Source organism: Ahaetulla prasina, chromosome 2 (assembly GCF_028640845.1).
Source record: "Ahaetulla prasina isolate Xishuangbanna chromosome 2, ASM2864084v1, whole genome shotgun sequence".
In the NCBI taxonomy this organism is placed as follows: domain Eukaryota; kingdom Metazoa; phylum Chordata; class Lepidosauria; order Squamata; family Colubridae; genus Ahaetulla; species Ahaetulla prasina.
The window spans coordinates 263,598,272-263,610,998 of record NC_080540.1 but is presented as its reverse complement, the minus strand read 5'-3'; the positions used below and the strand labels follow the sequence as shown (position 1 = coordinate 263,610,998).

At 35.1% G+C, this 12,727-nt stretch overlaps 1 protein-coding gene across 11 annotated transcripts in view; it reads right to left on the bottom strand.

The window, feature by feature from the left end:
• MEF2C (myocyte enhancer factor 2C) overlaps positions 1 to 12,727 on the bottom strand; it is a 204,210-nt gene that overhangs the window by 114,916 nt on the left and 76,567 nt on the right. For 9 of the 11 annotated variants that reach the window (XM_058168402.1, XM_058168405.1, XM_058168406.1 and 6 more), the window contains one exon: positions 292 to 485. In XM_058168402.1, the coding sequence (XP_058024385.1) occupies positions 292 to 345 (54 nt within the window). In that variant the 5' untranslated portion in view covers positions 346 to 485. Of the gene's footprint in view, positions 1 to 291; positions 486 to 2,410; positions 2,614 to 12,500; positions 12,565 to 12,727 lie in introns of those variants that run through there. The other 2 variants (XM_058168396.1, XM_058168398.1) reach the window with 2 other exon arrangements.

Below are 12,727 nucleotides of genomic sequence, written 5' to 3'. Positions count from 1 at the left end.
TGGGTTAATTCAAATTAAGATACTAAGCAGTTATATGGATGATAAAATGAAGTGTGTTTTACTTTAATAAAAATATTGCATTAAGTATCAATCATTTCATGAGATAAGGAATTTCAGGAATATTTTGGTTTTACAAATATGTGTGTATGTTAATAGTTCAATAGAAGTTGAAAACTCTACACATGAAACACATGTTATGTTCCATTATTATGTTCCATTGATTCAATGCAGATGTGACAATTATAGCCTTTATAAGATCTGATGATACAGGATTTTTAAATTTCAACTTACCTGCCTGTTACGTTCATCCATTATCCTCGTGATCTGAATCTTTTTTCTCCCCATAGTCCCCGTTTTTCTTCTTTCGTTCGTTCCGACACTTCTGTATTTTCTTCTTCTCTTTCCTTCCTCTTTCCTGTTTCCTCAAACCAAGACTCCTTCTTCAGCACTTACACAATTCAATTCACAGACCCCTGCATCCGTTCCTGCCAAATACACAAAAGAAGTGAATAGTTAAGTTACTCAGACAAAATCTCAATAGAACTTGATTAGTTGTGGTATTTTATCAAGTGGCCTGAATGCATTTAGCATGTGGAACTGCTAAATAAGCAACTACATTAGAAATGAAGTCAAGAATGGTTCGGCATTATCATTATTAATTACTGACAGATGGTTGTCAAGGTTTTTCTTAAATACCTTTGGCACTCTAGTTCTACAGACAATTATTTAGAACATTCATGCATACAAGACGAGATTCAAAGTGTAAGTGTAGGAGAATCGTTTTAAGGCATCACTATAACAATTAAAGTAAATGCTCTCCTACATTTCATCGATGTACATTTTTCTGTTCTGTAATACATCGTCAGAAATATGAAAAATTACTTGAATCAGAGGAGTTAATGAAGCCTTCCATACCTATGAAAGCTAAGTAATCAAGCTAATTCACTTTTGAATGAAAATAGAAGAGATAATAATGCTTCTTATTATGCAAATAGGCTGGACCATTATTTTATTAATGTTTTATTTGATATATGGGAAATGTCAACTGATTCTTAAATCTTTTAAAATTATCTTGCATTTAAAAAGATTTCAAAAGAAAAAATATTCATCCTTCTATCATAGTTTACTACATATATATTCCCTAAATACATTTGTATATATCTCCATCTACAGGAAACACAATAAATAGAACAGTTGTTGATATATTCCATGTACCAAATCCTATACACTGCAAACGAACAAACAAAAACCACATTGTAAAAAGTCATAATTGCACCAAAAATCCACAAACACATGGCAGCACTTCTTATATTCCTCCACAAAAATGCTAGAAGCCACAATATTAATCCTACTGACTGCAAAACATAAACTAAAAATAAAAGATATAGTTGTGAATTAAAAACCAATGGAATTTCAGCATAGATAAAAATATAATGCAAATTACATAAAACCTAAAGACAGAAATCTCTTAGTTGCTTTTTGCAATGCTAAAAGTTGGCTGCAAATGTCATGAAAAGATTTTAATATTAGTTGGAGAAACCAGCTTTTTCATATTCATATATATTACAGTAAAATCCTATTCCTATTAGTCAGATGTTTTAAGGTGAGTGAGCATGTAGGACTGCAGCCTTAATATTTTATACACAATTCTGGTATAACAAAATTATTTATTAATTAAAAGCATATAAATGTGCAGACTAAGTTTTTTCTGGTTAATTGGACACTTGTTTTTCTTACCGCCAACCTGAACAATTATGTAAAAATAAAAAGCAATGATTTGTCAATGTACTGTTTTTCATGCAATAAAACTGATTCTCATTTTGATGTCCCCCTTTTTCCTCTTTTTCTTAGTGAAAAGATATTTGGCTTTTTAATAGAAATTGAAGGAAGTATGTGTTACTTTCACACAAATTCCACATTCTATACATTCTGAGTATGCAATTTTAAATATACTTTTCAGAGAATAAATCCCTTGAAATTCACTGGGCTTACTCATAGATAGAAATGTATACGGTTATACTGCAAATCAGCATTATATTTCTTAATGTTTTCATAATATAATGGCTGGTACTATTACTTTATATAATTAAAAACTGCAGAACTGATGTTTTCTTAACTATCCAAATCAGGTTATGTGTCGGTGAAACAGTTCCATTTGTACAGTTCTACAATTTTAACTGATGCAGTTTGATCTGTTCATAACAATCCAGAAATAAGAGTAGAATTCAAACAAGCTCTCTAAAGCTGTATTGCATATCATATACATTTGAACATGTCATATTAGTCCCTTAGAGTTACTGGCAGTTACCATAACATGTTTATTTGTTTTTGATTGGACTTTTTCTTGGGACCATCCCCTTAGCCTTTCTCCCATCCCCACCTCCCATCCATACCAAATAGTGATTCTTACCTCTGATTTTAAAAAAGCCAGGTAATTTTCATGTACGAGATGAACCCAAAGAAGTTTAACAGGCTTTCTCCACCACATAGACAACCCATAGACTAATCCACAGCAAAAGCATATGGGACAATTTCCTTTCCTTTCATTCACTCACGTGGAGCCAGAGGCACTATTGGCTTACAGCCCTATGTCTGCCTAAGCTCTTATTCTGTTGAGGGTGGAAGGTCAGAGTGGGCAGATTAAAGAAGTGGTGACAGTTAGCCAGGATGAGAGTTGCTTTACACATCCAGAGTCTGAAGCCTGCATGAGAAAAACCCTGGGCGGGGAGTGGTGGTGGTGGAGGGAGGAATAGGGGGAGAACGGGAAATCACTGAATGCTGACACTCTTGTCTGCAAGAACTTGTGAGCTGAGCCGGGGTAAAACAGCAGCATGGTTAGCCCCTCCCACACAACTATCAGTTCCACATTTCATATCGAGCTTTCAGAAAGAAAAAGAAAAATAGAAACAGTCCGGTGTCAGGAACGTTAAGTATTCAGCAACTATATAAAATATGCTAAAAATAGTTTCACAAATACCTCTTGGAACCAGCAAATATAAACCTACTAGGGAGACTGACAGAACACCGGATTTGTATCACTGTAATTTAAAAGATGAATTTGAACCATTGTGCATGTTTGCAGCAACAATTTGTTGACAAGTTGGTGGAAGTGATGGTGGGGAGGAAGAGAATAACCCTTGCAATTTAAAAAGGAAGCATTGATCCCATTTATTATGTTGCTGCTTCTCAGATACTGGAATGTGGAGGATCAAGAAGCTTAACAGTATGTTCACTGTTTCTATCTGTAAACACTCACTAACTCACACATACATATGTGCACATACGCAAGCACTTAGAAACATACACATGATTCAGGGATATAAGAGTCCTATCAGTCATAAACAACAAAGATTAGGAATAGCTTTTTGCTCAAAAGTGGCCTTGTAGGATTTTAGGGTTTTTTTCAGCTGAATTACAGCCCCCGCCCAAAAGATAGCAGAAAAATACCGCTATAAATATGCTCATATCCATGCATGAACTAAAAATAGAAATTACCATTTATATATATATTTATAGGAAAGATTCAAACCCTTACAGCTAAATTATATGGTAAAGAAACTTAATATATTGTGGGATAAATTTAAAAGCATAGTCAATTTATGAGCCATCTACTCTCTGATATTGCCAAATATCTAAAAGTATGTTGACTACCTGCTTCTGAAACTTCTACATGATCAACTTTCAGTAGTTAACTACTTAAAGTCACCTATGAAAAACCTACCATGCATTTCTCCCCCCACCCAAAAAAAAGTTACAATAGCACAAACTCTTGGCTGCTCTAAAAAATGTGCGTCACCCAAAACTAGCTATGAATTAAATTATTCCAGAAACCATATTCAAATAGGTCTACATTAAAGAAATCTTCTTAAACAATGACAGCATTATATATAAACAAATGCATTAAAAATGTTGATGTTACAGTCTTCAAAATTACTGCCTTCAGCATTTTCTCCCTTTCAGAAACCCAAACACTTACAAAAAAAAATCAGATTGTTTGCTAAAATGAGGAACTTCATTTTGGCGGGCTTCTGTTCGCTTTACAATTTGGCAAAAGCAGAGACAGCTGAGGGAAGAAGAATCTTGAGTTCCAGTGGAGAAATCCACACACTGCAGTCTCTTCTCTGCCTGCTCTCTTACACATTCTGTCCGTCTCCCACTCAGTATCATAGCAGCGTCTTGACAGAATGGCAGGAAACACGCACTGAGTGGTCAGGGAAGGAGATGATGTCAGCAACCACGAACAATAAAAGGTGTAAAGGTGCTTCCTTCCTTAAACTGTTCCAGAAGTGCAAAATGGGAACCAAAACTCTTCACTTCCTTCTCTGAACAGAAATTTTTGAATCTGTTCTGCTGCAATACTTCAGACGGAGACCCTTTGAACAAATCACCCAAAGGGCAAGGAGGAAAATCAAAATGGAGGAGAGTAAATGTTTAATTTATAAATAAGGAAACAACTAGGAAAGAAAAGTCAATGTGTTTGGTGGTGATGTAAGCTTTTGTTTTTTAAAAAAATATATCTATCTGTATATTAAATTAGATACAGTCACTGCTGTTTCCCATCCCATGCCCTGTTTTGATTTAACTGCATATATATCAGCTGCTGCCTCTAACTTTGCACGAGTAGAAATTTAATAAAAAGAATGTTTTGTTTTAAAAGATAGTCTTTTTTCTACCGTTTTCTTCTAGACATGGAGAAAAACAACAACCACAACAAAACCCTCCATGTGCATTAATGCCGGAAGATAATGTTGCATGCATATTAAAAGAGGAATTGCAATATGATGTAACAAACATGGGCAAGTTTAGCTAACATTTTTCGGGAGAAGCTTTACAGTACTGAGATTTTGCTTTATGTGGCTATGAATTGCAGCAGGAATTGTCTATTTCAACATGTAAAACTCTGGCTGTAAAACAGACTGTGATAAGGATGCTGACCAAGGTTAATATAAAGATTGACATGGCATTCATTTACATTGTAATACACATTTACATTTCCCGTAAGAAGGAATTGGATAGCCCAAACCCAATTCAATAGGACATAATCTTTACTAAGTCTATAAATCAGTGTCTTGTAAGATAAATCAGGCTAAGAGAGGCACAGAGATGCCAAAGCCGCAAGTTTCCCTGCTGATTATTAGTCTTAAATGGAAATGACCCTAGTTCCATTCTCTAAACATGGCACAAAGAGTAAGTGCTTTATAGACAAATCTGGTGTGCTTCTGTTGGAGAAAACACTGAGCCGATGAATGTAGAGGACAATGCATACAGCCATCATCAAAATAATTTTCCCTGGCATACTTCACATATAGCTTAAACCTAAATACGGCTTTTTAAAAATACTTCATACACTTTGTTTATAATATTCAGATAGAACAGTGGAGACTATGTAGTTGAAAAGTCTGGAATTTACACCCTGTCATAATCTTAGAGATTTTTTTTTTAATAAAATGATGTATTGAGTAGTGTACGCCACTGCAGAAACAGTCTCAAATGAATAAAGTTACTTCAAAATTATGTTGAAAATGTAAACAAGAAGGAACTTCTATCATGCTTAGTGGACATTTAAAAAAAAAGCAGAAAGTTTTCAATTCAAACGATACAAAAGATTTTAAAGTTTAATATGCCGTAAGAGGCTTTTCTCTGGGCAATGATTTAAAAACAATCAGGAAAGAGTCAGGGAACTTTGTTTTTATATATGGGAACTACAGCAAGATTATTATATGCAAAGAGATAGAAAGAGCCAACATTGCCTACAATGGAGGAATGAATGATAAAGATGATAGAACTTGCAAAGTGGCCACATCTTTGATTAGAGAAAATGTATGGTTCATTGGAAACCCTTTCTAGACTTCTTGTCTGGAACCGAAAAAGATGAATTTATGACTTATGATTTCGATAGTTCAAAAAAGATCTTAGAAAAAATGAAACTCATGATATAACCAGAGTAAAACGTAAATTTATATTATGATATAAAGAAAATTGGAAGCTAGTTCTTTCTTTCTTTCTTTCTTTCTTTCTTTCTTTTTTCTTTCTTTCTTTCTGTTTCTTTCTTTCTACTTTGTTTTCTGCATTTATGACTTTGTCCTCCTTTTTTCTTATCTTTTCTTCTTTCTTTATTCTTTATATTACTTTCAATTTTCAGCTTTCTTTATAAAAAATATTGTTATGTTTTTATTAAAAAAAATAAAAACGCTTCATTACACAGTTATACACTAGATGTCATTACCGCTGCACTACAACACAGAGACAGCATGCTCACTATAAGGAGAGATATAATTTGAGCAGAGAGACATTACTATGAAAAAGAAAGAGGCTCCGGATCTTTATAAGATTCCAACATCTGTCTCAAACATTTCTGTGCAAAACCTGAACACAAGCTACATTTACATATTTCCACAATACAGCTAGATAGCCACGTTAAAATATGGGAAAAGAACTTCATTTCAGAATTCGTTTTAAGATAACATACGCTTACAACAGAAAGTTTGCCATGGATGTTCTACAAGAGTATATAGCAGTGATGGCTAACCTTTTCTGGACTGAGTGGCCAAAACACTCCCGAACTCTCAAAATGCAATGTGCATGTGGCCCCCCCTGCACACGCCAGCCCATGCATGTGTGGCCCCATGTGCCCCACCCCCTCACATGTACACCCCCATGCATACACGGCAGAGACCCGATGATCAGCTAGCTGGCGGGAGGCGCGCACATGCACGGCAGAGTTGAACTGGGGTGATGGCTTGCATGCCCACAGAGAGGGTGCTGCGTACCACCTGTGGCATGCGTGCCATAGGTTTACCATCACAGTATATAGCTTAGCCTAGGAACTGCATAATTTGATCAGCAGTGAACAGAGAAGTCTAGAAACATTAAAACAGTCTTTCTTAAATGGATGCCCCTTAGAAGTATTTGATAACAGTTCTTTTAGTTTGGTCTTTTAATATCCAAAGCATTGGATGACTAATTAAATGACCATCAAATGTGCTCCTAAAAATGTGTGCTATGTTCAGATTTACTTTTATTATTTGCTTTTTAACCATTTCTGTATTAAAGATAACACTTTTCCATTCAATTCTAATTACAAAGTCAAATAGTTACAGATTAAACATTAGTTATTTTTATTAAGGCCTTTTTGCTAATCATGCCACAGTCCGTCTCTTTTATTCTGCTTTACTCTGTTCTATGCCACTAAGTATTATTATATGATATATTGTCACAATTTACTTTAATGTCTCTCCCAAAATGTACTATTGGAAAGGACTTTGGCTCTGTGTTTCTTTTTTTTTCTGTCAGCTTTTAATGTTTTTAATGACACATCACTCAAAAATCATACTAAATAGGTAAAGAATATGTTATAATCTCACAAGTGTTCAGTAGATAAAAACAAAATATAGCATTTTATAGGAAAGTGACATAATCATGGTAAAGTGACAAATCTGGTAAAATAGACAGGTTCTATTACAATCAGAGCCCAAACTTTTTTATTTCATAACAGGCATATTTCATAATTTGGTGTCCTTCCTTATAAGAAAGCAACATTTTAGTAACATGCTCAATTGCACTGATTTATCTACTCTCTAAATATCATAAGGAAAAGATTATCCTTTCACCTCATGATTCTAGTTTTTGTTCTATTTTTACTAGAAAAATAACATATTTTAAAGACTTTCTGGAAAGCCATGAGGGTTCGGAGTAGGGGTGGGTTCCACTTACCTTCGCTACTGGTTTGCAATGGGAGCGCGCGCACTTCTGCGCATGCACAGATTGTCTGTGATGATGTTTGGATGGGTGGATGGAGCCTCTCACCACCAATTTTACCGGTTCGCAGGAACCGGACTGAACCAGTAGCAACCCGCCACTGGTTTGGAGTAATCTCACTATGGGAGGGATAAGGTTTTAGAAGGCAAAAGCCACAGCACAAAAGAAACACGTTTTAGGTGCCATCAGATGAAACTCTTTTGCAGATGGGACCAGCAGCATATGGCTATCATACTAGATCTAATAGTTCCAATAGAGGTGGTCCCTGAGATAATCTGACCACTGGTATTATGCTCAAAATATTATTCGTTACAAAACTAAAACTTTCTTAACTCATCATTTGAAAGTTGATATCCATGATCCCCTGACAGTTCCGTGTTTTAAACCTAGGCAGTAAAACCTGTCATTGATGCTGTAAATTGAAAATAATCAAGAGTTGACCCAACTTTTCTTTCAAGATTTTTACATGTCATAGGTTTCTGTCATAGGTTCATTTGCCATCTAATCCTTTTCAGCTAACCTAAAGGTTGATGTCACATAATCTCTGAAAGTCTTTGCAGTAGCTTTCAGAGACAAAAGCCAGATCTACAAATTATTTAGAAAGCAACAAAAGCCAAAGGAAGAAACAAACAGTCCATGGCACAAACTGCCTTACAATTAACTTCCACAAATTAGCACATATCTAAGGAAAAACCAACAAAATAGCTAGAACAACCTTGTATGAAATATTACAGCCAAGCAAGTTCACTAGGCCCATTAGAAACAAGCACACTAACTACAGTCCTAATCAAGACAAGTAGGGCAAGCTGTCAGTCACATATGGCAGTAAACCCCATTCTCTTGTTTCCCTGATGACATTATCTAGTTTGGTAATGAAATGTTTACAAGAAATAACCAAACACCAAGATCCCCCAATCTTTGCAACTTTGAACTCAATGCAACATCCCCCCCCCAAATAAAAGTATACACATGGCTTGGACAAAATGTCAAATACATTTAATTTTAATTGAATGCAAATACAAATTTAAATGAAATATAATTTATTTTGGTTCTACAACAATGTTGTTCAACCATTTTTCACTTATTATCCCTCTTCTGTCCTTGTTTTTCTCCTGTGGGCCTCCCAGTCCACATCCCATTATCGGGAACAGGCATGGCACAATAACTGGTATGTTTTCTGTTATCAACAATAGTATTTGCAAAATTATACACTTTGCTTTTCATCACACACTATGCCCTATTAGATATTTTTCATCTGTGGCCCCCTTGAAATACTCTAGGTCCCCCAGAGATGCCCCTGGTTGAAAACCATTGGAAACATGGCTCTCAACACACCCTGAAATAACAAACACCCCCTTTTTTTACAGAACTTGTATACCCCAATACTGATCTAGGAAATGTTACCCATACTGCAAGCATTTAGCAACTGAATTTTAGTTCCACTTCATAATTTGGTAGAGATTTGAAAATAACACACACAGACAAGTTATTAAAAAGGTACCATGCTGCTGCCCTTATATCTAGTTAGTCAGGACCATATTAAGATTAAATATCTATTCAAGAAATTTCTGTAATGAACTACATGGCAAAGGTAAGCCATATGAGTTGGTGTGCAAAGAAATGGTAGGTATCCAGATACTACAGAAGCTGTCAATGGTTTGAACAGAAAGGATCTCTTTAGGAAAATGAATTTCATTATTACACAAAACTATAAATACCGTATATAGTTAATTTATATATAAATATTGTTATCACTTAAATTTTTAAGTTGGTACTTAGTTTTCATAACCAAATATTTGCTTGGTTAAAAACCTTTGCCCCAATGGAAGATATCCTTCCTTTTTCACTTCAGAGATTACTGTCAATATTTTTCATTTTATTATTGTCAGAGGGAGTACACTAGGGGGAAAAATAACAAAATCAATTGGAAGATACATTAGCTAATCTTTCGACGGCCTTCAATTACATTTTCCCAGAAATTTTTTTCTAGCCTATTAGTATACACAGCAATCCCTGACAAAAATCGTTCTTAAAAGCAGTAAAGTGTGATAAAAAGGATGAAAACTATTCTTGTGCAAGCAACTTGAACCTTTGACACAAAAGCAGCTAAGATTACACATTAAAACACCAATAGATTAGCTTTGAAGTTTAAGCACAGGTACAATATTTTAAGCAGAATATTTAAGTTACAATGGATTGTTAGATTGATCTTTTTCCTACTTCACTCTGTCCTTATCTTATTTAATAGGAAAATAAATTGTACCGAAGATGTTGATTCTCAGAAATGTTTAGGATAAAGAGTTGCTTACAACAAGCAAAAATTAATTAGGTTGAATAATCAAAAACACAAATTCCAAATGCTATGTTTTAATATCTTGTGGATTATCTATGTTTGATTCTTGCATCTAAGACAAACAAGAACCAGAAAGCTCTCCTGTCTGGCAAGAATGATGTTCTGTTAGGATACATCCAGAAAAACATGCTATATTACCATCATGAACTGGAACATTTAATTTATTTATTGGAATCACAGTTCATCCAATTCCCGAATGACTCTGGATAGCTTACATCTCAAAAGTAAAAAAAATAGAAATGAAAATTTGGGAAAAAAAATAACCCAATACACCAGGGGGAAAAAAGAGAACAACCTAATAGGCTCAGCAATGTCTCTGATCCTTTTTTTGTTATGCATGCCTATCTACTCAGAAGTACATATTCTGAGGAAGGTACATATACAATTGTCACAAACTATTAACTTTGTGCATAGTTCTTTTTATTACAGGGGACTCATGTGAAAACTGCTATTGATGGGTAGCATAGAAATGTATTAATAAAATAAGTATCATGCAAATGCATACATACACTGTATAAAAGCATTAGATACTAGTAATGCAAGACTCATAAGAGATATCACTTTTAGAGTTCCTTCTTTTGTCTTATAGAAGGCTAATCAACATAATTAAAGCTTTGTTCATTTGGAACCTTAAATGACAATTTGCTTAACTCCATCCCACTGTAGTATTTGCATAAAGAGAATTAAATCTGATATTCTGACAGCAATTATGAAATGATCCCAACTGGCCCCAATTAAGATGCACAACTCAATGGTCTTCAAATCCAATAAAATGATGAATCTTCTCATTTGTATATCTTTCTTTACTTCGGCCTATTTCTTTAATACCAATTAACTTTATCTGGTAAGTGCAGTTAAAAACTATTATGAAGATTCATGATAAGAGATATTCACCTACAAAACCGCCTTATTCACATATCAGGTAAGTTTTCTTGAAATCAGTCTCATTAAGTTACAACATACATCACATGAAAGATGCTAAATGCTGTGCGAGAAAAGGAGAGCAAGTCAAAGTTCTTATTTATGATGTTTAAGACCCCTTCGGTACAACGACTATATATAAAACACCATGGAATGGACGAATCCTTAACTATATTAGAATTTTTATCTTTTTTTTTTAAATGTCTTTTTCTTCATTTCTTCATTTTAATTGTTCTTAAACATTTAATTTGGAAAGCAATAAAGTCTAGAAGTGTGTGGCATCAGATTTATTTATTTATAATTACATTTCTATACCGCACCATCTCCCGAAGGAGTCAGGGCGGTTTACAGCCATATTAAAATACACACACCAATACAAATATAAATATAATAAATAACAATATTTAAAAACAATTAAAAGCAAATATTTAATGGCCGAATCACTAAAACGGTCGAAGACCGATTAAAACCCGTTAAAATTTCGCTAAAATATTTCTTAGGCTAGTCCCGCTCAATGAAATAATAGTTTTCAGTTCACGTTTGAAGGCCCAGAGGTTGGGAAGTTGGCATAACCCCGGAGGTAGCTCGTTCCATAGGGCTGGTGCCACCACATAGAAGGCCCTCCCCCTGGGGGCCGCCAACCTACATTGTTTGGTCGACGGCACCCTGAGGAGACCCGCTCTGTGGGAGCGCACAGGTTGTTGGGAGGCAATCGGTGGCAGAAGGCGGTCTCGCAAAGATGTTAGTACAAGTAGTGCTTACTTAATGGCTGCAATTGGATTGACAACCCCGTTGGCAACATGGTCCTAAAGTAAAAATAATGTGACTCATGCCTGACTTATAACACCATTTTGGCTGTGGTCATTAAGAGAATTACTTGCACTCATTAAGCTCAAAGTCACTAGCCTAGAACTTGCTACTTCCTGCCAGCTTCCACATTGATTTTGCTTGTGGGAAGCCAGATATAAAATTTGTACATAGCGATCATGTGACCATGGGACATTGCAACTGTTATAAATCAGTGGTGGAATTCAAATTTTTTTACTATCGGTTCTGTGGGCTTGACTTTGTGGGCATAGTGTGGCTTTGTGGGCGTGGCAGGGGAAAGATACTACAAAATCTCCATTCCCACCCCACTCCATGGGAAGAATGCTGCAAAATTCCCATTCCCTCCCCACTCCTGTTGCAAGGATAATGCAAAATCTTCATTCCCACCCAACCTGGGGTCAGAGGTGGTATTTGCCGGTTCTCCGAACTACTCAAAATTTCCACTACTGGTTCTCCAGAACCCGTCAGAACCTGCTGAATAGCACCCCTGTTATAAAAGTGAACTGGTTGCCAAGTGCCCAAGCAACAATCACATAACTGTGAGAATGCTGCAGTGGCTGTAAGGTTGAGGACTGGCTATAGATTTCTTTTTTCAGTGCTGTTATAACTTCAAACATTGCTGTAAGCAAGGACTACTTACATATTTCCTTTGATCACCTGACAAACTTGGTAATTCTGCAAGATTTTCCTTTTGTTGAGTAGTACTGGAAGAAAAATGGTGCAAAAATGGTGCAGTTTGACAGTAGAACCAATTATCTTTGGAAGAAATATTATTATTATTATTATTATTATTATTATTATTATTATTATTATTATTATTATTATTATTATTATTATTATTATTATTATTATTTATTCGATTTTTAT